This window comes from Odocoileus virginianus, chromosome 23 (assembly GCF_023699985.2).
Source record: "Odocoileus virginianus isolate 20LAN1187 ecotype Illinois chromosome 23, Ovbor_1.2, whole genome shotgun sequence".
In the NCBI taxonomy this organism is placed as follows: Eukaryota; Metazoa; Chordata; class Mammalia; order Artiodactyla; family Cervidae; genus Odocoileus; species Odocoileus virginianus.
The window spans coordinates 52,868,343-52,893,261 of NC_069696.1; the positions used below are offsets into that span (position 1 = coordinate 52,868,343).

The window sequence follows — 24,919 nt, forward strand, 5'->3', positions numbered from 1 at the left end:
TAAGCAAAGAGATGATGGGACTTTACTCAGGATTTTAGCAGTTCAGGTGGTAAGAAGTGGTCAAACTGTGGCTATATTTTGAAGGAGCCTGCAGATATTGGTGATGTATTGATTGTGGGGTATCAAAAATGGGAAGACAACCAGAGCAGGTGATTGACTCTAGTGCCCATTTACTGGGATAGTGAAAATTATTAGAGGAGCAGGGTTTGGAGGCAGTGGAGAGAGTGTTATTTTTCTCCTTGATGTCTTTCCCAGATGCTAGACTTTTAATTCTTTTGAATAGCTACACTCATTTATGTAAATGGGTCTCCATGACATAGTTGTGGGGAAAAAGCTGAAATATAACATTTGATAGGAAAACAGCCTAGTTTAGGTCCTAACTCTGTTACAGCTTTAGTTATAATTAGTTCATCACTGATATTAAATGTTTTGAGTGCAGAATCAGAATTTTCCCTTCATTAGGGCTTGGGAGCTGAGCCACCTGTGAGACTCGGGAAATCTCTAAATGGTTTAAAGTGCAGCCAGCAGTAAAACTCTATCTCTGTTTCACAGCTCAGACACTGGTGTTCTGGGCAGCCGAGACGTTTTCTCTTCAGCCCCACTCCTGGCTTTCCTTGGCTCTGGAGAAAGCACTCACCTAATGAGTAAATGCCCTGCACCTTTCTGTAGTAGGCATGGACCTGCCCCTTGGGGACAGAATTTTTCTGTCAGCTCTGCTGCGCCGTCCCCAGCATTTTGCAGCCCTGCATCCCCACTCCCTTGTTAATACAACTTCAATACTTAGAGTCCTTTTGAGGAAGTACGGATTTGCTTTGTGACCGAAGCTGCTCCAGGTTTTAATGTCTTGCCAGCCCCCTTTAATGCCTGAAAAGATTCTTAAAAGTTGGGCTAGTTTCCCCCTTTTATAGTGGATTTACTCCTCCTTTCACTGTGACCCCAGCCATTACTGCTTTCATTCCTGCAAAGGGCTAGTTCTCTCTAGGAATTTAATTCATTTATTGACTGATTGCATCTCAGCTGAGTTTAAAAAACTATGATTTTCTAGTCTTTCTGGGTTGTTCTTACTGTTACGGTGGGGGAAACAATAGTCTTTTGTAAGTTTCTAAATCCCAACCATAAGCAGGAGTCCTAGTATTTACTCTTCTGTGTTCAGAATAATTTGTATAGGTTGACTGTTCACACTGAAATTATTTAGCCTGTTCTTTTCATAAAATTGTACTAAATAAGGTATTGACCATATGTAGGTTTGATTAAAAACTGCTAAGAATACATGCTGACACAACAGTTTATATCTTTTATTGTAGTAAAATAACATAAAGTATACTGTTTTAAACATTTTTAAGTGTACAATTCAGTGACATTGATACATTCAAAAAGTTGTGTAACTATCACCACTGTCTCCAGAACTTTTTCATCACCCCAGGCAAAAACTCTGTACCCTTTAGACAATAACTCCTCATCATCCCTTCCCTTTTATTCCCTGGTAACCTCTATTCTGCTTTCTGTGTATATGAATTTGCCTATTCTAGATATTTCATATAAGTCGAATCATACAGTATGTCCTTTTGTGTCTGACCTATTTCATTTAGCATAGTGTTTTTAATGTTCATCGCTTCCCCTGTAGCTCAATTGCTGAAGAGTCTTGACTGCAGCGCAGGAGACCTGGGTTTGATCCCTGGGTTGGGAAGATCCCCTGGAGGAGGAAGTGGCAACCCACTTCGGCATTCTTGCCTGGAGAGTCCCATGGACCAAGGAGCCTGGCGGGCTACAGTTTATGGAGGCACAAGAGTCAGACATGACTGAGCAACTCAGTGCACAGCGCTCATGATTTAGCATGTCAGAATTCTTTACATTTGTGTGACACAGCAGTGTTCATTCCATTGTGTGTGTTTGTGGGTATGTGTGTGTTTTCTGTGTATGTATATATGTGTATATATACATGTTATTTATCCATTCACTTGTTAAACACCTGTGTGTTTTTACCTTTTGTCTATTATGATTAATGCTGCTATTGACATTTGTGGAAAAGTAACTGAGTCCCTGTTTTCAATTTTTTGGGGTATAATCCTAGAAATGGAATCATTGGTCATATGGTTATTCTGTTTAACTTTATGGGGAACCCCCAGACCGTTTTTCCCCAGTGGCTGCATATTTTAAATTCCCAGCAGCAGCAGTACACTAGTGTTCAGTGTGTTCACACCCTCACCTGCTTCCCTTTCCTCCCTCCCTCCCATCCTTGCTTTCATAATAGCTGTCCTAGTAGGTGTTCAGTGGTATCCCACTGTGGTTTTGACTTCCTTTTCTCTAATGAGTAGTAATGTTGAACATCTTTTCCTGCATTTATTGGCCATTTGTATGTTTTCTTTGGTGCAATGTTTGCTCAGTTCCTTTGCCCATTCTTTAGAATTGCTTTTTGTTGTTGAGTTGATGCTCTTTCTATTTTTCAGATAGTCACCTCTTATCAGATACATGATTTACAGATGTTTTCTCCCGTCCTGCAGGTTGTCTCTTCACTCTCCCGATGCTGTCTCTAGATGCACAAGTTTCCAATTGTGATGTCTATTTGTCTTTTTGTCCCCTGTGCTGTTGATGTTATACTTAATACGTCATTGCCAGTCCAACAGAGGAGGCACTGGCACCCGCTCCAGTGCTCTCGCCTGGAAAACCCCACGGACGGAGGAGCCTGGGGGGCTGCAGTCCACGGGGTCACTAGGAGTCGGACACGACTGAGCGACTTCGCTTTCACTTTTCACTTCCATGCTTTGGAGAAGGCAATGGCAGCCCACTCCAGTGCTCTTGCCTGGAGAATCCCAGGGATGGGGGCGCCTGGTGGGCTGCCATCTATGGGGTCGCACAGAGTCGGACACGATGGAAGCGACTTAGCAGCAGCAGCAGCCAGTCCAACATCATGAATATTTCCTTCATGTTCTTCTTCTGACAGTTTTATAGTTTTAGCTCTTAGATTTAGGCCTTTGACCCATTCTGAGTTAATTCTTGTAATATAGCATAAAGTTAGGGTCCAAATTGTTCTTCTCATGTTTATCAATTGACCATAGATATGAAGATTTATGACTGGGCTTTCAGTCCCATTCCATTAGTCTATATGTCTGTCCTTAGGCCACTGCCATAATGTTTTGATTACTGTGAAGTGAAGTGATAGGTGCTCAGTTATGTCTGACTGTGTGACCCCATGGACCGCAGTCCCCGCCAGGCTCCTCTGTTCTGAAATTCTCTAGACAAGAATACTGGAGTGGGTTGCCATTCTTTTCTCCAGGGGATCTTCCCAACCCAGGGATTGAACCTGGGTCTCCTGCTCTGCAAGCAGATTCTTTACAATCTGAGCCACCAGACTTTGTGATAAATTTTTAAATCAAGACATGTGAGTCCTTCAATTTTTGTCCTTCTATTACAATATTGTTTTGACTATTCAAGGTGCCTTGGAATTCCATATAAATTTTAGGATGTGCTTTTCTATTTCTGCAAAAAACACTATAGGAATTTTTTTGGATAAGGATTGCTTATGTAGATCACTTTTGGTAATTTTGTAATTGAATACTAAGTCTTATAGTATTGGGTTGGCCAAAAACTTCATTTGGGTTTTTCTGTAACGTAGTATGGAAAAAACAGAACGAACTTTTTGGCCAACCCAATACATGACTACAGATGTTGTTGCACTTGTTTAGATCTTCTTAAATTTTGGGGGGCAACATTTTATAGTTTTCAGTGTACAGGACTTCTGCCTCCTTGATTAAAGTTATTCCTAAGTGTTGTATCAGTTTTGGTTCTGTATCACATTCTCTGTTTTCATTGCAAGCATGTAGAATAAAACTGATTTCTGTGTGTCAGTTCTGTGTCCTCTAATGTTGCTAAATTCATTTAGTAAAATAGGTTTTTACTTTGGATTCTTTGGGTTGTTCTACATGTAAGGTCATGTTCTGTGAATAGGTATACATCTACTTTTCTCTTTCCAATTATGATGCATTTTCCCCCCCTTTTTTTGGCTAATTACTGTGGCTAGAATTTCCAGGTACTATGTATAAGTGGTGAAAGCAGGCATCCTTGTCTTATTTCTGATCTTAGGGAAAAGTTTTCAGTCTTTTCATCAGTGAATATGACGTTAGCTATGGGTTTTCCATGGTGTTATGAATTATGTTGAGGACGTTTGCTTCTCGTCCTAGTTTACTGAGTGTTTTTATCATGTAAGGGTATTGGATTTTGGTAAATATTTTTCTGTGTGATTTGAGATGTTCATGTAGTTTTTCTCCTTCATTCTTTTAATGTAGTGTAATGTAATAACACTACATTAAAACATTATTTTGTTACATTGAACCTCCCTCTTGGGAAATCCCACTTTTAAAAAAATATTTATTTATTTATAGCTGTATCAGATCTTTGTTGTGGCATGCAGTATCCTTTGTTGCAGTGCAAGGACTGTTTGTTGCAGCATGCAGGCTACTCTGTAGGTGTGGTGCCCAGGCTCCAGAGCATCTTTGGACCCTGTAGTTTGTGGCACATGAGCGCTCTGCTTAGAGTGCCTGGGCTCTGTTGTCCTAGCATGCAGGTTGCACAGCACGTGGGATCTTAATTACCTAATCAGGGATCAAACTCGCATCCCCTGCATTGGAAGATGGATTCTTAACCTCTGGACCACCAGAGAAGACCCCCACTTGTTCTTAAGTGTAATCCTTGTGGTATGCTGAATTCTGTTTGTAGTTTATTAAGGATTTTTAAATCTAAATTCATAAACATTGACCTGTATTTATTTCTTACTGAATTCTTTCCACTAATTTATGTGTTTCTAGGAATTTATTCACTCCATTAGGTTACCCAGTTTGTTGATGTACAGTTGTTCATGTGCTAAATCACTTCATTTGTGTCTGACTCTGCGACACTATAGATTGTACCCTGCCATGCTCCTTTCTGTCCATGGGATTCTCTAGACAAAAAAACCGGAGTGGGTTGCCATGCCTTCCTCCAGGGGATTTTCCTGACCCAGGAATTGAACCCACGTCTCCTATGTCTTCTGCATCGGCAGGTGGGTTCTTTATCACTGGCACCACCTGGGAAGCCCACGGTTGTTCATGGTATTCTCTTACAATCCTTTTTATTTCTGTATAATCAGTAACTTCTTCACCATTATTTCCAGTTTTACTAAGTTAAGTCCTTTTCTTAGTCAGTCTGGCTAAAGGTTTGTTGATAATCTTTTCAAAGAACAAAGTTTCTGTTTTGTTGACTTTTTCTCTATTTAACTTGCTTTTCTTCCAGTTCTGTAAGGCTTGCAGTTAGGTTGTTGGTTTGAGACCTTTTATTGTAGATTTTTACAGTAATCAAGCACTGCTTTTTGCTGTATCCTGTAAGTTTTGATATGTTGTGTTTTTGTTTTCTTTTGTCTGTATTTTATATTATCTCTTGTTACTTCTTTGATCTGTTGGTTGCGTGTGCTCTTTAATTTACAGCTATTATAAGTTTTCCAGTTTTCTTTGTTACTGATTTCCAATTTCATTTCACTGTGATCAGAAAATATACTTTGTATGATTTCAATCTTTTTAAATGTATTAAGGCTTGTTTTGTGGTCTTACTATTGTCTATCACAGAGAATGTTCTGTTTTCATTCGAGAACAATGTGTATTCTCCTGTTGTTAGGAAGAGCATTCAAATGTCTGTTGAGTCTGATACTCTAGGTATATAGTGTTGTTCACCTTCTCTATTTATTCATCTTCTGTCTGATTCTTCTATCCAGTGTTGAAAATGGAATATTGAAGTCTCCAATTATTATTGTAGAACTGTCTGATTCTCCTTTGAATTTTGTTCAGTTCAGTTCAGTCGCTCAGTTGTGTCTGACTCTTTGCAACCCCATGAATCGCAGCACGCCAGGCCTCTCTGTCCATCACCAACTCCCAGAGTTTACTCAAACTCATGTCCATCGAGTTGGTGATGCCATCCAGCCATCTCATCCTCTGTCGTCCACTTCTCCTCCTGCCCCCAATCCCTCCCAGCATCAGGGTCTTTTCCAGTGAGTCAACTCTTTGCATGAGGTGGCCAAAGTATTGGACTTTCAGCTTCAGCATCAGTCCTTCCTATGAACACCCAGGACTGATCTCCTTTAGGATGGACTGGTTGGATCTCCTTGCAGTCCAAGGGACTCTCAAGAGTCTTCTCCAACACCACAGTTCAAAAGCATCAATTCTTCGGCGCTCAGCTTTCTTCACAGTCCAGCTCTCACATCCATACATGACCAGTGGAAAATCCATAGCCTTGACTAGACATACCTTTGTTGGCAAAGTAATGTCTCTGCTTTTTAATATGCTATCTAGGTTGGTCATAACTTTCCTTCCAAGGAGTAAACGTCTTTTAATTTCATGACTCCAGATCACCATCTGCAGTGATTTTGGAGCCCCCCAAAATAAAGTCTGACACTGTTTCCACTGTTCCCCATCTGTTTCCCATGAAGTGATGGGACCAGATGCCATGATCTTAGTTTTCTGAATGTTGAGCTTTAAGCCAACTTTTTCACTCTCCTCTTTCATTTTCATCAAGAGGCTTTTTAGATTCTCTTCACTTTCTGCCTTAAGGGTGGTGTCATCTGCATATCTAAGATTATTGATATTTCTCCCAGCAATCTTGCTTCCAGCTTGGGCTTCTTCCAGCCCAGCATTTCTCATGATGTATTCTGCATATAAGTTAAATAAGCAGGGTGACAATATACAGCCTTGATCAAGTACTCCTTTTCCTATTTGGAACCCATCTATTGTTCCATGTCCAGTTCTAGCTGTTGCTTCCTGACCCACATATAGGTTTCTCACGAGGCAGGTCAGGTGGTCTGGCATTCCCATCTCTTTCAGAATTTTCCACAGTTTATTGTGATCCACACAGTCAAAGGCTTTGGCATAGTCAATAAAGCAGAAGTAGATGTTTTTCTGGAACTCCCTTGCTTTTTCGATGATCAGTGGATGTTGGCAATTTGATCTCTGGTTCCTCTGCCTTTTCAAAAACCAGCTTAAACATCTGGAAGTTCACGGTTCACGTATTGCTGAACTGGCTTGGGGAATTTTGAGCATTACTTCTCTAGCGTGTGAGATGAGTGCAATTGTGTGGTAGTTTGAGCATTCTTTGGGATTGGAATGAAAACTGACATTTTCCAGTCCTGTGGCCACTGCTGAGTTTTCCAAATTTGCTGGCATATTGAGTGCAGCACTTTCACAGCATCATCTTTCAGGATTTGAAATGGCTCAACTGGAATTCCATCACTTCCACTAGCTTTGTTCGTAATGATGCTTCCTAAGGCCCACTTGACTTCACATTCCAGGATGTCTGGCTCTAGGTGAGTGATCACACCATTGTGATTATCTGGGTCATGAAGATCTTTTTTGTACAGTTCTTCTGTGTATTCTTGCCACCTCTTCTTAGTATCTTCTGCTTCTGTTAGGTCCATACCATTTCTGTCCTTTATCGAACCCATCTTTGCATGAAATGTTCCCTTGGTATCTCTAATTTTCTTGAAGAGTTCTCTAGTCTTTCCCATTCTGTAGTTTTCCTGTATTTCTTTGCACTGATCACTGAAGAAGGCTTTCTTATCTCTCTTGGCTATTCTTTGAAACTCTGCGTTCAAATGGGAATATCTTTCCTTTTCTCCTTTGCTTTTCACTTCTCTTCTTTTCACAGCTATTTGTAAGGCCTCCTCAGACAACCATTTTGCCTTTTTGCATTTCTTTTCCATGGTGATGGTCTTGAGTCCTGTGCCCTATACAATGTCATAGTTTTTACTTAGTATATTTTGAGCCTCTGTTGTTATGTGAAGATGTTATGATTGTTATGTCTTAATGTTTTATCATAGTGTCTCTTTGTGTCTTATGACCTTTATTTCACTATTATGTTCTATTTTTCTAACAAATTTAGCTGTTTCAGCTCTCTTTTGATTACTGTTTTCATGGAATATCTTTTTCTATCCTTTCACTTTCAATCTTAGTATCTAAAATAACCCTCATAAACAGCACATAGATGGACCATATTTTTAAAATCTGTTCTGCCAACCTCTTCCTTTCCATTGAAGAGTTAGTCTATCTACATTTAATGTGGCTTCCCTTGTAGCTCAGCTGGTGAAGAATCCACCTGCAATGCAGGAGACCCTGGTTCGTTTTGTGGGTCAGGAAGATTCACTGGAGAAGGGATAGGCCACCCACTCCAGTATTGGGCTTCCCTCAGAGCTCGGTCAATAGAGAATCCGCCTGCAGTACAGGAGACCTGGGTCTGACCCCCGGGTCGGGAAGAGCCCCTGGAGAAGGGAATGGCAGCCCACTCCAGTGTTCTTGCCTGGAGAATCCCGTGGACAGAGGAGCCTGGCGGCTACAAGAGTTGTATATGACTTAGAGACTAAAGCACCACTGATAAGGATTCCTGAGAAGGATTTCTTCTGCTTAGCTGTTTTTTCCTATATATCTTTGTCTCTTGTTCCTTCATTCCTGTTATTGCCCTGTTTTACACGTCCTTGATTTTTTGTAGTTGATTTTTTTACTCTATTCCTTTCTTCCTTTCCTGTAATATTTTTTAAACTGATTTTTTAGTGTTGGGTTGTGCAGGGTCTTCCCTGCTGTGCTCGGCTCCCCTCTGGCTGCAGTGCACAGGTCTCAGGCTGGCTTCTCTTGCTGCAGAGCGTGCAGGCTCCAGGAGCTGTGCGTGGGCTTAGCTGCTCCGCAGTGTGTGAGGTCCTCCGCAGCAGGGCTTGGGCCAGGGTCCCCTGCCTTTCGAGGCGGATTCTCAACCACTGGGCCACCAGGGAAGCCCTCTGTAATGGTTTTAAGTCAGTTTCTTAATGGAATTAACTTCTAATAACCTAGTTTGAGTAATACCAACTTAACCTTAATGATATAGAAACACTCTGATATGGAGAAATATATATTTGTATATATAAATAGTATATTAACTTCCCTGTGTATATAATTATTGTCACATACTTACCTCTACTGGTATTTTTTAGTTTTTATGGTTTTGAGTTACCATTGAATGTCCTTTCATTTCAACCTACAGCTCTCCCATTAGCATTTCTTTTAGGGCAGATCTACTAATAATGAACCTCTTCAGCTTTTATATGAAATGTCTATTGATCTTTCATTTTTGAAGTTTGCAAAATTAGAATTCTTGGTTGACAGATTGTTTTTTTTTTTTTCCTTTTTAGACTTTAAATACATTATTCTCAGTGCCACCTGATCTTCATGTATTTTCTGATGTGACATCAGTTGTTAATCTTATTGAGGGTTCCTTTGTTTGTGTCAAGTTGCTTCTCTCTAGGTGCTTTCAAAATTTTTTTTGAGTTTTGACACTGTGAATATAATCTCAGTGTGGATCTTGTTGAGTTTATCCTTCTTGGAGTTTGTTGAGATTCTTGGATGTATATGTTCATGTTTTTCCTCAGACTAGGGAACTTTCGATCTTTATTTCTTCACTTTTTTTTTTTTTAAACCCTCTTTTTCTCTTCTCTCCCGTGACTGGTTTTATGGCTCCACTTGATGATATTCTGTAGGTCCCTCGGGCTCTTATTAATTTCTCTTTTTTCTTTTTTCTTTCTGTTCCTCAGACTAGTAATTTTTACTTTCTTTCAAGTTCACTGACCTTTTCTTCTGTCTACTTAAGTCTCTTGTGAATTTTTCAGTTACTATACCCTCAGCTCTAGAATTTACATTGTGCTGTGCTAAGTCGCTTTAGTCGTGTCCGACTCTTTGTGACCCTGTGGACTGTAGTCCACCAGGCTTCTCTGTTGATGGAATTCTCCAGGCAAGAATACTGGAGTGGGTTGCCATGCCCTTCTCCAGGGGATCTTCCTGACCCAGGGATCGAACCCACGTCCCTTAAGTCTCCTGCATTGGCAGGCAGGTTCTTTACCACTAGTGCCACCTGGGAAGCCCAGAATTTTATCATTGGGTCCTTTATAATAACTGTCTCTTTATTAATACTCTCTTTCCATACATTATTTTCTTGGTTTCCTTTAGTTCTTTGTTCTTAGCTTCCTTTAACTAGGAGCATATTTGGGGCAGTTTACTTAATACCTTTGGCTATTACAAATTCTAATCTTCCTCAAGGTTTCAGTGAAATACTTTTTTTTCTTATAAATGGGCCGTGCTTCTTGTTTGTGTGCTGTTATTTTTGTTGAGATCTGGACATTGTACTGTAATGTGGTAACTCTGTAAACTAGATACTTCCACACCATGGCTGTGGGTGTTTCTTGGCTGTTGAGGTCTGCTCCCATCCATTTGTGACTTTGCCAAATGATTTTTGCAGATGTGTATTCCTGTGTGTGGTCACTAAAGTTTCTGTTCATTATCTTTGCAGTCAGGTAGTGACCTGATGAAGATCTTCTTTAATAGTTGGCCCAAGCAACAACAGAAAACCATTGCTGTCTCTCTAACCCTCCCAGTAGATGCTGGTGTAGGCACAGCTGGCAGTCCAGAAGGGCCTTAAGGAAGGCGGGCGCTGACATCTGCGTCCATCTCCCACGGAAGTTGCCAGGCTGACCGGAGTCTGCAGCCCCTGTTTTTTGTGTGTCCGAGCTCCCCACTGTGTTCCGACACCAGCCAGCTGCTCTCGGAATGCAGGTCGCATTGCAGCCATCTCTGTTGTTGGAACCAGGCTGAGGGGTGAGCACATGTGGTTCTCCTGGCAGGGTCGGCGGCCTCTCCCTTGAGCAAGCACTGCCCTGGCTGTTACATGGGCTCAGTCAGGTGACAGAGTTCCGAGATAGTTGACGCTGGTCCTTCTTTCACTTTGCTGGTTGTCTCTGGTTGGGGGGCTGGTGGGAGCAGCCCCAAGAGCTTCCTACAGTGATACTTTGCATCTGAAGTGTCACAGTGTTACATTGTCCTTCTCACCTGTGTCTGTGAATAGACAAGCGTCTTCGGTACGTGTCTTTTTTTTCCCCCCTGGTTTCTGTGTTTGACTGCTCGTACTTTTAAATGAAAACAGTCGGTCTCAGATTTGAACACATACAGGATTAAGATATTTAAATGGTGGGAAAAACCCATAAGCATGACTGAAATTTTATTTTAGTGCTCTGTCAATCTTTTGTACAAAACTTTGTGTTTTATACAAATAAGAAATTTTTGTATCTAGTGAAAAAACTTCATTTTTAGTTATTCCTCTAAGTATAGCTAGCTCAGGAGTCCTAGAAAGTGGTAGGTATTTATTGTGATTTAATTATTGAGGAAAAGCTATTAGAAAATTTGCTTACAATCCACTCAGTGAATTTACTTCATTTACATGTTTAATATAAAACCATAGTGACTGAAGAAAATGTTATAAAGAAGTAAATATAGCTCTCTTCGAGAAGTCATATTATTCTACTAGGTATTTTGGAAAGATTGACAACAGCAAGGCTAAGTGAAAAAGTATTAGTTTGTCACTTCAATTTTGCATTAAAATTTTTTTTTCAACAAATTTTATTTTTTGGCCTCACTGCATGCCATATAGGATCTTAGTTCCCTGACCAGGGATCAAACCATGCACCCTGCATTGGAAGCAGAGTCGCAGCCACTGGACTACCACAGAACTCCCTCAGTCTTGGATCTTAATCCAAACTTTAAAATGCTTAATTTGTTCTGCATGTAAATTTAGCTTCTTTACCTAAAGGAAAGTCATAGCATTTTTAAAACAATTTTTAGCTTTTTCTTTGACTTTTAACTACAGTTATATTAATAAGTTGTTTTAAGATGTTTCAAAGATATAAGCAGAGAATTGTCACTCAGATATTTTAATTAGGAAAAGTTTGGTTTAAAAGGTAAATTTGAGTACAATTTTTTTTTTATTGGAAGTACCAAAAGGGCCACAAAATGACAGCATTTTTACGGGTAAATACTCATAGTGAAGGACCTAGTTGTGAGTCTTCATAGCTTTATACAGCTGTTGGCTTAAAAACAGTAGCAACAGTAAAAAAATAAAGTGGTTTCCCATCCCTATGGCAAAACTCAGTTGGTATTCCAGAATGGTTATCTGTATATTCTGTAAGTAAATGGAATATGGGCATACCTCAGAGATACTGTAGATTTGGTTCCATTCACTGCATTAAAGTGAGCCACACAGATTTTTCCCCCCAATGTATATAAAACTTACATTTACCCTATACTGTAGTCTAGTAAGTGTGCAATAGCATTATGTCTAAAAAACCAGTATGTACACCATAATTTAAAAGTACTGCTTAAAAATGCTGACTATCACCTGAGCCTTCAGTGAATTGTGTAATCTTTTTGCTGGATGATGTCTGTTGATTGATCAGGGTGGTGGTTCCTAAAGGTTGGGGTGGCTGTGGCATTTTTTTACTGTAACAACTGATGTATCAATTGATTCTTCCTTTCATGACCGATTTCTCCGTAGAATACAATGCTGTATGACAGCATTATTCCCACAGTAGAACTTCTTTCAAGATTGAACTCAGTCCTCTCAGACTCTTCTGCTGTTTTATCAACTAAGTTTATGTGGTATTCAAAATCATTTGTTGTTATTTCAACAATCTTCATAGCATCTCCGCCAGGAGATTTCTCTCAAGAAACCACTTTCTTTGCTCATCTTTAAGAAGCAGCTCCTCATCTGTTGAATCTTTTTATTGTGAGAATGCAGCAGTTCAGTCATACCTTCAGATTCCATTTTAATCCTACTTCTCTGCTGTTTCTATCAGATCTGCAGTTTCTTCCTCCACTGACGTCTTTGACCTCCTCAGAGTCATCCGTGAGGATTGGAATCAACTTCTGCCAGACCTCCCGTAATATCTTGACTTCTTCCCATGAATCACAAATGTTTTTAATGATATCTGGAATGATGAATCCTTTCCTGAAGGTTTTAAAATTATTTTGTCTAGATCCCATCAGAGGAATCACTGTGTATAGCAGCTGTAGCTGTATTAAATATATTTAAGACATGAAAATCAAAGTTATTCCTCGATCGGTGGGCTGCAGAGTGGACGTTGTGTTAGTAGTCACGAAACATTCATCTCATTGTACATCTCCATTAGAGCTCTTGGGTGACCAGATGCATTGTCAGTGAGTAGTAATATTTTGAAAGGAATGTTTTTTTAAGCAGTAGGTCTCAACAGTAGGCTTAAAATACTCAGTAAACCTGTTGTAAACAGATGTGCTGTCGTCCAGACTTTGTTGTTCCTTTTACAGAGCACATGCAGAGTAGATCTGCATAATTCTTAAGGTCTCTAGGATTTGGTGACTGGTAAATGAACATTGATCTCAACTTAAAGTCACCAGCTGTGCTAGCCCCTAGCAAGAGAGTCAGCCTGTTCTTGGAAACTTTGAGGCCAGGCATTGATTTCTCCTCCAGTGAAAGTCCTAGATGGCATCTTCTTCCAGTAGAAGGCTTTTCTGTCAACACTGAAAATCTGTTGTGTAGTGTAGCCACCTTCATTAATTATCTTAGCTAGATATTCTAAATAACTTGCTATAGCTTCTACAACACTTGCTTACCTTCTTTCGCCTTTATAGAATTAGAGAGAGTTAGGACCTTGCTGTGATTTAGGCTTTAGCTTAAGGGAGTGTAGCTGGCTTGATCTTCCATCCAGCCTACTAAAATTTTCTCCATATCAGAAGTAAGGCTGTTCTGATTTCTTTTCTTTTTTTTCTTCCTACTGTGTATGTTTACTGAAGTATAGTTGATTTACAGTGTTTCAGGTGTACAGCAAGGGGATTTCAATTATACACATACACATATTATTTTTGAGATTATTTTTCATTATAGGTTATTATAAGACATTGACTATAGTTCCCTGTGCTGTACAGTAAATCTTTGTTGCTTGTTGCATATTTTTTTTTTTAAATTAGAAATCTAGCATTCCATTCATACTAAGTCAAACAAGAAATCAAAATGCCATAAATTTTTCAGTTAGGCAAAAATTCATATGTTTTCTAAGATATATTATACATACTAAACAGTTACAATAGTACATCAAAATTCACTGATCACAGGTCACTACAACAAAGACAGTAACAATGAAAAAGTTTGAAATATTGTGAGAATTACCAAAATGGGACACAGAGTGAGCAAATTCTGTTGGAAAATGGTACCAATAGATTCGCAGGGTTGCTGCAAGCCTTCCATTAATGTAAGAAACACACACACACGCATATTATCTGTTGTGCAATAAAACAGTGCAGTGGAAGAAGGTGTGCCTATAGTTACATTTTCAGGATTTAAAAGAAAAAAATAACCTGAAAATTTTTCTTAATTGTACAGCAGCCAATCCCAGATCAAATTTAGACTTTGGTGATAAAGTAAGCTGACACATTACATATTTTTAAGCACTTGTAGTTGAAACTGATTTTTCAACATTTTCAGCTGTATTTGTGTGTATTTGGGGGAGGAAGGGAAAGAGGCACGGTTTACATGAAGTCATTTGGAGTATCATTTATTGCTCTTTTACCTTAAAATTTTTTTAATTGATTTTTTAAAGGATAATTGCTTTATAGAATTTTGTTGTTTTCTGTCGAACCTCAATGTGAACCAGTCACAGGTATGCGTCTGTCCCCTCCGTGACCCTCCCTCCCATCTCCCTCCCCACCCCACCCCTCCCTCTAGGCTGATAGAGAGTCCCTGTTTGACTTCCCTGAGACTGACAGCGAATTCCCACTGACTCTTTTACATATGGTGATGTAAGTTTCCGTGGTGTTTTCTCCATGCATCTCACACTCTCCTCTGCTCTCCCCATGTCCATAAGTCTGTTCTGTGTCTGTTTCTCCACTGCTGCCCTGCAAGTAAATTCTTTGGTACCATCTTTCTAGATTCTGTATTTATGCATTAGTGTATGTTATTTCTCTTTCTCTTTCTGACTCACTTCACTCCGTATAATAGGCGCTAGGTTCATCCACCTCATGAGAACTGACTCAGATGTGTTCCTTTTTATGGCTGAGTGATACTCCATTGTGTACATGTGCCACACTGTCTTCATCCATTTGTCCGTCAGTGGACATCTAGTTTGCTTCCATGTCCTAGCTCTTGTGGATAGCACTGCAGTGAACATTGGGGTACATGTGTCTTTTTCAGTTTTGGTTTCCTCAGGGTGTATGCCTAGAAGTGGGATTGCTGGGTCATATGGTGGTTTTATTCCTAGTTTTTTTAAGGAATCTCCATACCATCTTCCATAGTGGTTGCATCAGTTTGCATTCCCACCAGCAGTACAAGAGGGTTCCCTTTTCTTCACCCCTCTCCAACATTTATTGTTTGTAGACTTTTTGATAATGGTCTTTCTGACTGGTGTGAGGTGTTACCTCATTGTAGTTTTGATTTGCATCTCTCTAATAATGAGCAATATTGAGCATCTTTTCATGTGTTTGTTCTCTTCTTTGGAGAAGTGTCTGTTTAGGTATTTTTCCCAGTTTCTGATTGGGTTGTCTGTTTTTCTGGTATTGAGTTGTGTGAGTTGCTTGTGTATTTTGGAAATTAATCCTTTGTCCATTGTTTCATTTGCTATTATTTTCTCCCATTCTGAGGGTTGTCTTTTCACCTTGCTTATAGTTTCCTTTGCTGTGCTAAAGTTTTTAAGTTAATCAGGTCCCAGTTGTTTGAGTTCAGTCACTCAGTCGTGTCCAACTCTTTGTGACCCCGTGGACTGCAGCAGGCCAGGCTTCCCTATCCCTGTCCACTTGTTTACTTACCTTTAAAATTTTGATCTAGGTATGGCAAAAAAACTGGAGATCTTTTTGACAGCTAGAAAGGCATAGAAGTTGTTTTGTATCATACATGCACACATATATTTGAATGGAATGTATATGTACTTATGTATTTGTATATATGTGGTAAGTACTGTGAGTAAAAAAAGAAAGGAGTAGAGGGGGTCAGGGTCAGGAAAGAGTCCTCTGAAGAGTAATAGTAATATCTAGGCTGAATTTTGAGCATTTATAGTTGTTCTCTCCATAAGTAAGTCTTAAAAATATTAAAACCAAACAGTTGCAGAGTTTTTATTTAGGGTGTATTTTAAATCACAGCACATTTACTTCTGAGGTAAAAACAGTTTTTTCAGTGGCATGCATTAAATATAAAACTAAATAATTAAGCATTCACTCTAAATCACATTGTTATCATATCTTAATCTTCATAAAGTGATGGTATAAAGATCCTCACAATTGCAAATAAAAGTTTTTGCTAAAACAGAAAAAATATTTTATCCCACCTCTTGAGGGTTTTGGTTTTAGGAAATCAGTAATTTAGCACTGCTTTATTATAATATAGTAACTAATGTAAATAGTAATGTTTACGTCACAAAAGGTGTTTTATTATAGCATTGTATGTATTTTTGTCCTCAGGCTAATGGGAAAAAAGGTTGATATGCACAACTCAACTTAAAGATAATTAGAAATGTTGGTAAATCTTTAATTTGGGAGTATTTTTTCTTTAATAATGATCTAGGCAGTGTTGATGAAATTCTTTTAACATTCGTGTTTACTGGTCATTGTGACTTAATGAAAAGGTTACAGTCATGGCATGGAAGGTAGGACCTTTTGGGGCTGTGATGTGTTTTATTATGAAATGTCGTTTCTCTTACTAATATGAATTAGAAATGTCTTTCTTATTCCTGACAGATTAGAAAATACATATAATTTTATGGACTAGAATTTTCTCCACTCTTGATGGAAATGCCTACTATTCTGAGTTATAAGCAAATAGAGTTTCTCTTACTATTTTGTTCAAAAAAGCATTGTAAGAAGAAAAAGTTAAGGCTTATGTGATTTTCCTCCATCCCCCTTTTTTGTACCCACTTAAAACCACCAAAATTTACTTGGAGCTCTATATTGGCAGTATCCCAACAGAAATACAGTACAAGCACCATACTGGATTCTTAAAGTATTTTGCAGGCATGTTTAGTTAGTAGAATTAGTTTTTGATATACATTTTATTTAACTATATCTAGAATTTTAAAAAATCATTATGCATATAATGATTTTTTTTTTACATTCTTTTAAACTACCAAGTCTTTAAAATCCAGTGTGTATTTTTTACTTATAGTACAAGGGAGTTTGGATTGTCTACTTCTCAAATGATCAGAATGGGTTGTTTCTGTGTTATGTGAATTAATTCCATAATAACACATCTGTTATAGTTTTTTTTTAATCTTTATTGTCATCTAAAATAAGAGGCAGGTATATGGTCAGCAGACTTTCAGAAAAGGTGTGTAGGATTCTCAAGTGGTGATATTTGTATAATTAGACATTAGTAACCATGTGACTGTGTTTGAGAAAATTAAGTCAAAAAGTTGGTAATTGTGAGCGAGTAGCTCTTAGGGCTTTTTGTTTGGATACCCAGATTTCTTGGAGGAGTATATGTTGAGGGTTCCTAGGATACTTTCATGCTTGATAATTTGCAAAAGGACATAGAAATTTTTTAAAAGCTGTTAAGCGTATGATTATGTTTTGTTAGAGGGAAAAAATATTTAAGATTAAAGTCAGCAAAGGGGAAAGGGTGTGTAGGGCATAGTCCAAGAGAAATGAGGTGTGAATTTCAGTTATTCTCTCCTAGTGGGGTTGCATGACAGTGCTTCATTCTTCCAATTGTCTTGTATGACAACATGGCAGAGTGGTGTTAACCAGGGAAGCTTACCTAAATCTTGGTGTGCAGAGGGTTTTTTTAGGGGTCAGTTACATAAGCATGGAAATACCTGCATGACTGTCTTTAGACACTCAGTCTCCAGCTTCCCTTATTATTTCTCTCCCCAGAGGTCAAACTGATAGGCATACAAAGATAGGGATTTACCATAATTTACATTGTTAATATAAATTATTGGGTGTGGCCCAAGATTTCAGGTAAACAAAGAAATTTATCAGTCAGGATATTGCAGGAGTCAGAGGTTACCGTCCAGGAGCTAGTCTTAAGTGATCCCTCTTTGGAATGTGCAGAGTTTGACCCCCAAAGCTTGCAGAATTAGCCCGTTACTGCACAGGGTGATTCTGGAGCTTTACAAAGGAAGGGTGTGTGTCTAGTATAAATTCCTAGAGAAACTTAAGGGTAGATGAGATTGGCAGTAGCTCAATTCACCTTAAATACTATTGTTTTTTAAACAAATAGCATGGATTACTGACTCTCAAGGTAGAGCTAAATGGACTGAAAAGTAAAGAATCTAACATTTAGGACAGCCCTGTAGTTACTGATTTCTTAATTGGAATCAATCTTAGAGTTTAGTGACTGCCTCCTATAAATTCACCTTGTTTGTTAAAATATATATTATCTCCATCTAATCCACATCTGAATTTCTATTTCTGTCTGTGATGAGAGGAGTTAGTATCAAACCAAGGCTCCGTATCTAGAGCTTCCCTCTTAGCTCAGCTGGCAAAGAATCTGCCTGCAATGTAGGAGACCCTGGTTCAATCCCTGGGTTGGGAGGATTCCCTGGAGAAGGAAATGGCAACCCACTCAAGTATTCTTGCCTAGCGAATCCCATTGACAGAGGAGCCTGGCAGACTTCAGTTCATAGGGTCGCAGGAGTCGGACAGGAGTTAGCAACTACACCGCCACCGAGGCTCCTTACTAGACTAGGGAGAAAGTAGAGTTTGAAGGCATTGTAGAGCTTCTGAGTCCATCAGGACTTCAGGAGTAAAGATTCAAGAGAGAAGAGAGAGAGATGCTCTGTGCTGGGTTACCTCTTGAAATATTTTCCAGCTCTTAAGCTCTTTGGGATAAGATAAAATTGAGCAGTGTATGAGAGGTGAGCAAAATATAACTTGAGGGAGTTGAGTGGAGCTTTCAGTAGATTTTGTTGTTGTTATTTTCGTCCTAGGTTTGCAGCTGGCATTGTTTGAAAGGCCACACGGTAGGAGTGGAAACAAACAGAAGTAGGCCAGTTTTTACTGTATCTGAAACTCAGTCTCAAACCAGCTGTGTTTCTAGTTGGACTGGGGTGGTCTGCTCTTACTCTGGAAGAAAGAAAGTGAAGTCGCTCAGTCGTGTCCGACTCTTTTGCCACCACCCCATAGACTGTAGCCTACCAGGCTCCTCCCTTGGGAGGAGCAAAAATACTCCTCCAGGCAAGAATACTGGAGTGGGTTGCCATTTCCTTCTCCAGAGGATCTTCCCCACCCAGGGATCGAACCCGGGTCTTCCACATTGTTAGCAGACGCTTTACCGTCTGAGCCACCAGGGAAGTCTGGAAGAGCAGTTGGAAAAAAATTAAATCCTTTCTGGAAGAAGAAAACATCATCCAGGGCTTCTACATTTTTTCCTAAGTATTTTCATGTAGTCATTCACATACAATGTGTAGTATTCAGTAAAAGAAATTACTAGGCATGCAATAGGACCAGCAGAAGAAAACCAGCAGTAGAAACAGGTTATACAGATTATCCATAGGTTGTGTAATTCCAGAGCTATAGACAAGATCTTTAAAATACTGTAACTAACCTAGTCATGAAAATAGCATGGTGAAGAAGTTCACTGAAGAACTTGAATCTATAGAAAGGAATCAGTTAAGAATAAAGGACTGAAAATAGAGCAACTGAAATTAAAAACCCAATAGATCAGTTTAACTGTAGTTTAGACACAGCTGAAAAGAGGATCAGTCAAATGGAAGATAGTAGAAAATATTCAGCAACAGTAATGTATCTTTAAGAATGTAAAACAGAATTGGTAAAACATAATATTACTCACACATTTGTATTTGATACCCTCCCCCGAGCCTTTGAGCAGACAAAAATTATTCATTATAAATACCTTATGTAGCTTGTTTAGCATACTTAGCTACTTGGAGTAAAGCCCTGGAATGAAAAAGTAAGCAAAATACTTACCAATTCAAAATAGATACCCAGAGCTAGATGGTTAAACAGGTATTTTAACATATTTGTGTTAGAAGATTCTTACTTTTAGTTGGGCTAATGGTTTTAATATACTTGGTAATCTGGTAAACTGGTTTAGTTGCTAAGTCTTCTGGCCAACTCTTCAGACGCTATGGACTGTAGCCTGCCAGGCTCTGTCCATGGGATTCTCCAGGCAAGAATACTGGAGTGAGTTGCCATTTCCTTATCCAACAATTAAGACTGTAAATTAAAAAAGAAGTTATGGGTAAATAATTGAAGACTTGATTTTGGCAACCAGCACCTTATTTAATCATATCTAAGACTCCACTATGAACTGTACCATTGGTATATGTACTACTAAGAAAAGAGAAAGCTGTCAATTGTAATTAATTGTGATACATCATGATTTCAGAGATGTTAAAATGTGGGGGAGAAGGTAAATGGTAATCTTAGTTTTAAATCTCAGTTATGTCATTGTTTGCCTTCAGTCAAGGAACTTCTTTCGGCCTGTTTGCTTATTTGTGAAATTGGGATAGTATAGTCTACTCTTTAGAATTAGGAAGACTAAATGAATTAAAAGATACAAATAGTCTTATGGAGTAGGCATTTTGAAACCTGTTAATTAGACTTTCATTTTTTTCTTTCTAAAATTTGGCATTATTATGATAATAGGAAGAGACTCCTGACAACTGATGCGATGTGGTAGGGGAACAGAACCCCAATATATTGGCTAAATAAGAACTTAAAAAAGAAAATTTCTGCTGGCGCTGTTTAATAAATTGTCAGACTTCATTCTTTATTCTCCCCCTGCTTCATTGCTTTCACCTGTCTTATCTCCTCAGTTGTAACTAAAGATATCACTGATTCCAGTACGATGATTGATATTTATAATGATGGAACTGGCATATCAAAATAATATATTTTCACTAAAGTGACTTTTAGAGAGTTCATTTTAGGAAAATTTCTAGTACTTCTAAGTTTAATTGTTATGGTTAAAATCTCAATGTTTAGTTTTGTAGAATTCTTGCTCTTCTGATGATGCTGTATACATATGGCATTAATCAAAATGAATGGATCTTTTTAAGACGCTAGATTTTGTGATGTTTCATGGACATGAGAATTCTTACTTTATACTTATTTTGAAGATTCCCAGTAAACCCAGAAAAACATTGTTCTTGAGCAGTAAGATATTCATAGCTTTACTCTTGTGTTCATTCTGTTCTCTTCTTTCAGGATTTTTCAAGTCACATTCAGTTGATAGGATGAAAAAATTTAAGAGAAGGCTATCCCTCACGCTTCGAGGAAGCCAGACTATTGATGAATCATTGTCTGAATTGGCCGAGCAAATGACTATTGAAGAAAACAGCAGCAAAGATAATGGTAAATATTTGGGTGAGTGGGGTGAGAAGAAGAGATGCTTCTCCCTTGAATTGCTTTATAAATCCAGTGTACCTTTACTTTCCTGGTTAGCTCCTAGTAGCTTCCTTTTGTTTGTTTATTTGCCTCCTTCCCTAGTTCAGTAACTTTTGCTTGCTTACTGGAATGCTCCATTCTTACTCAACAGTGTGCTCTACCTGGTCTCTAACACTGATGAATTCTGTATCCTATTTATCTTTCCGTTTTTCAGTGGTTCTTGAATAACAATTACTTTGTATAGTAATGTCATAGTTAAGTACCTACTTTTAAATTAACAGTTAAATATTTGTGTTATTCTTATAACTGAAGTTAATACAGCTTAGAAGTGCATAGTAAGTTTGTGAAATTCCAGGGAATTCCCTGGCTGTCCAGTGGTTGAGACTTAGCACTTTCACTGCCCAGGTCTCAGGTTCTGTCAGGGAACTAAGATCCCACATGCTGCATGGTGCGTCCAGAAAAAAAAGTTTGAGAAATTTCTGTTTGATCACAGATTTATAACATTATGTATGCATATTGACTGTTCACATAGACCACAAGGTTTATCACATGACTGAATCACACTATTTTCTTATTTTGTATTGACTAAAGAATCTGTCCATAGTGTTGAGAGCTCTTATAGTAAGACAGGCTTATAATATTCCACGAGTTTGGCAATTGTTTTTGTAGTGTAGTTAGTACACAGATGTTAATTTAAAATAAAAAGGATTTGTTAAATTGAATGCATTATAATGCAAAATCCTGATGAAATTATAGAATAAGGCTACATATTCAAAACTGAAATAGCCCTAGGGATGTCATAATAATAACCAGGAAGGAGCTTACAGGAATGGCTGCCCCTGTGTCATAATGTGCAGATTCTCTGGAAAGGCTTCCTTGCCTCTGCCTGAAACTTTCCTGTTAAGAGATTTGTGGCAGTGGGTGGACTCATGAATTTCTGTACCCACTCTGGCTGAAATGTAAATATCCTTGTGAGAGAGGGAAAGGTATAATGAAAAGCGCTCTGGATGTTAAGTTAAAAGTTATGGATTGGAATTTGGAATATACATGTACACACTTAATAGTTGTATGACTCTGAGTAAGTACTTTATCGTACCCAAGCTTCAGTTTATACTGTTTTCCTCAGAGTGTCATTATTTTACTCAAGGTTATCTGGCTCATAATATGGGAGGGGAATAGATGAGTTGGGTAGAAATTAATAATTTTGGTATAATTTACTTACATGTAGGAGGGAAATATTTTACATTTGAGATTTGAATCAAATCTCAAAGCTGTTATTATTATGTCTTTCTCCTCTTGCCAGGAGAAAAAATCCTTAAATCTCTCTGATCTCCTTGAATTCTTGATATTAATTAAGCCCTGTATGTTCATTCTTGGGCTTCATGAGTATTGCTAGCTATCTGCCAGTGATACTCAGAAGTAAAGTAGGCACAGAATACTCTTCGTGGATGGTTTCTGGGACACATTCTTGATAGGAATTTGACTACAAGACAAAAGCATCTTCTTTAAAAAGAAAGTGTGAGTCAACGAAAGTGTACATATTTTTTAGAGAGCTAATTAATGTTTTTGATTCATGGCATAGTTTCTGGAATACTTCTGTATTAACTGTCTTAAAAAACGCTTAATTTATAGTGAATGGTGAAATATTTTAAAAAATTTTGAAGTAGAATATAGCTTATTAAAATTTACTTTTATTCTATAGTAACATTAAAATTAATAAAGAGAAAAATAGAAACTACTGAGTTTCCTCTTTAAACTTCTTAAACTACTTGAAGTAATACTTGAAGGCGTCATAATAGACATTGATTGCTCTTCAGTTGCAGAGATTGCTGGTAGCACAGACTATCTCTGAATTATAATGTTTATTCCCTGTGTATAAAGAACGCGGGACAGTTTTCACAAAGATTCAGTACCTTTTTGGTAATCTATCAAAGCTTGATAGCTGGTTCCAACATACCCTTTCTTTCTGGAATTTATCTTAGAGGGTAAAAGGCTCCTACGGTAAGTAACACATACAGTCTGTCTGAATATGGTTTAACAAAGGAGAAGAGAGAGACTATACTTTTTTAATGATCTCCTCACATGCTATATAACCAGTTTGTGAAACAAGTGATCTTTGTCTAACCATATAGAGGCAATGCTAACTTGAGGAGGAAGTATATAGTTTATAAATTTCCTAAGTAAACTACCTTTGAACCAATTTTTGATCTCTTGTCTCTTATTCAGTCACTTGTACCAACAGAATACTCTCATTGTATATAGGCAAGTGACTCTGTGCATACCCTAGAATAAAACGAATGAGAAAGTACACATAAATGGAGATAATACTCAAAATCTTAGAAAAACTGTAATGCATATGATAAATTTAGCATAATGCCTTAAAGATTTCCACTACTTTTAAGATATAGAATATTATTATCCTACTGAACTGTCTTAGTTAATTGCTGTCATAATCTTGAAATATTTGAGTAGTTGACCTCATCTAGTCCTTTGACTTCAGCTACTATGTACATGCTGACTACACCTAAATTTGTCTCTCTATTCAGGATTTTTGTCTGGATCTTTAGATTCATTTCCAAATGCTTTATTTGGCTTCTTCACATAGATGTTTAATAAGAATCTTAAACTTAAAATGACCAGACAAAATTCTTGATTTCCTTCCCCCCAAATCAGCCTCTTCTCCAGCTTTCCTCACTTAAGCTAAACCACTTACAGCTAAAAATCCAGGAATTATCCCTGATTCTTTCCGCTCTTTTAGCTTTCTGTTCTCCATTTCTCCCCTCCTCTGCCATTGTAGTTGCCTGTATATTTACTGCATACCTAGCTTTCAAAAACTGTTAATGGTAGTCATTTGTGTACTAGTAAGTGAAATATGTTTTTGCCCCCATTCATTATTAAGTCATTGTTCATTTTGCTCAGCTTAAGTTAGGATCCCCAGTCTCTGATCAGCTAGCTACTGTCAGGGAATGTACATCCAGTCATGGGCATGGACCGATGTTCGGCATTACTGGTTATGCACTTCCCCTACCTCTTAGTCTGGTGTTTTATCCAGCGTAGATGACCTAGGCCTGTGCGGTCCTTGAGGATTGTTTTGCCCCATCCTCCATCTCTCTCCTCCCTTCACACAGCCATTATTAGTAGAGCCAGAGACCAAGTGGCCTTCTTGGCTCACTTTTCCCAAGCCCATGCTTTGGTCTTGTTTTCTGTGGATCTGAGCCTCCTGCTCTTTTTAAGTGTTAAATTTTTGTAATGTTTCTGCATGGTTATAGGTCTGTGATTTTTTTTTAAAACTATTGAAAAATTCTAAATTTGGGCTAATTTCAGAACCTCTGTATTGACAACGTACTTAAGTACTTCTGTTTTATTTACTAACTTGACATAGTCTTTGGAATGTCTAGCAAACAGGTATATAGTTATTTCAGGCCAGGATTATGTCTTTTATATTCTACAGCATTCCTAATCATAAGGCATATATGAGGCAGTCAGTAAATGCTAGAATTACGGAAACAATCTTGAGATGTTTTAAACAGATCAGAAATGTGTGGGCTTTGTGATTGCTAACCAATTTCGATTGTATTAAAAATAGAGGGGTGGGGCTCAGAGGAGTGGGAGGGGAAGTTCAGGAGAGAGGGGACTTATATGTATACTTAACGGCTGACTCATGTTGTTGTATGGCAGAAACCAATATAACATTATAAAGCAGCTATCCTCCAATTAAAAAGTACATTTTTAAAGGTGGATCTTTAAGT

The 24,919-nt window shown here is 38.2% G+C and overlaps 1 protein-coding gene across 4 annotated transcripts in view; it reads left to right on the forward strand.

The window, feature by feature from the left end:
• The window catches only part of CDK17 (cyclin dependent kinase 17), a 106,304-nt gene that overhangs the window by 45,183 nt on the left and 36,202 nt on the right, over window positions 1–24,919 (forward strand). For 3 of the 4 annotated variants that reach the window (XM_070454144.1, XM_020869429.2, XM_020869427.2), the window contains exon 2: window positions 20,991–21,149. In XM_070454144.1, coding sequence (XP_070310245.1) covers window positions 21,020–21,149 — 130 coding nt within the window. In that variant the 5' untranslated portion in view covers window positions 20,991–21,019. The remainder of the gene's footprint in view (window positions 1–20,990; window positions 21,150–24,919) is intronic. The other variant, XM_020869428.2, reaches the window with a different exon arrangement.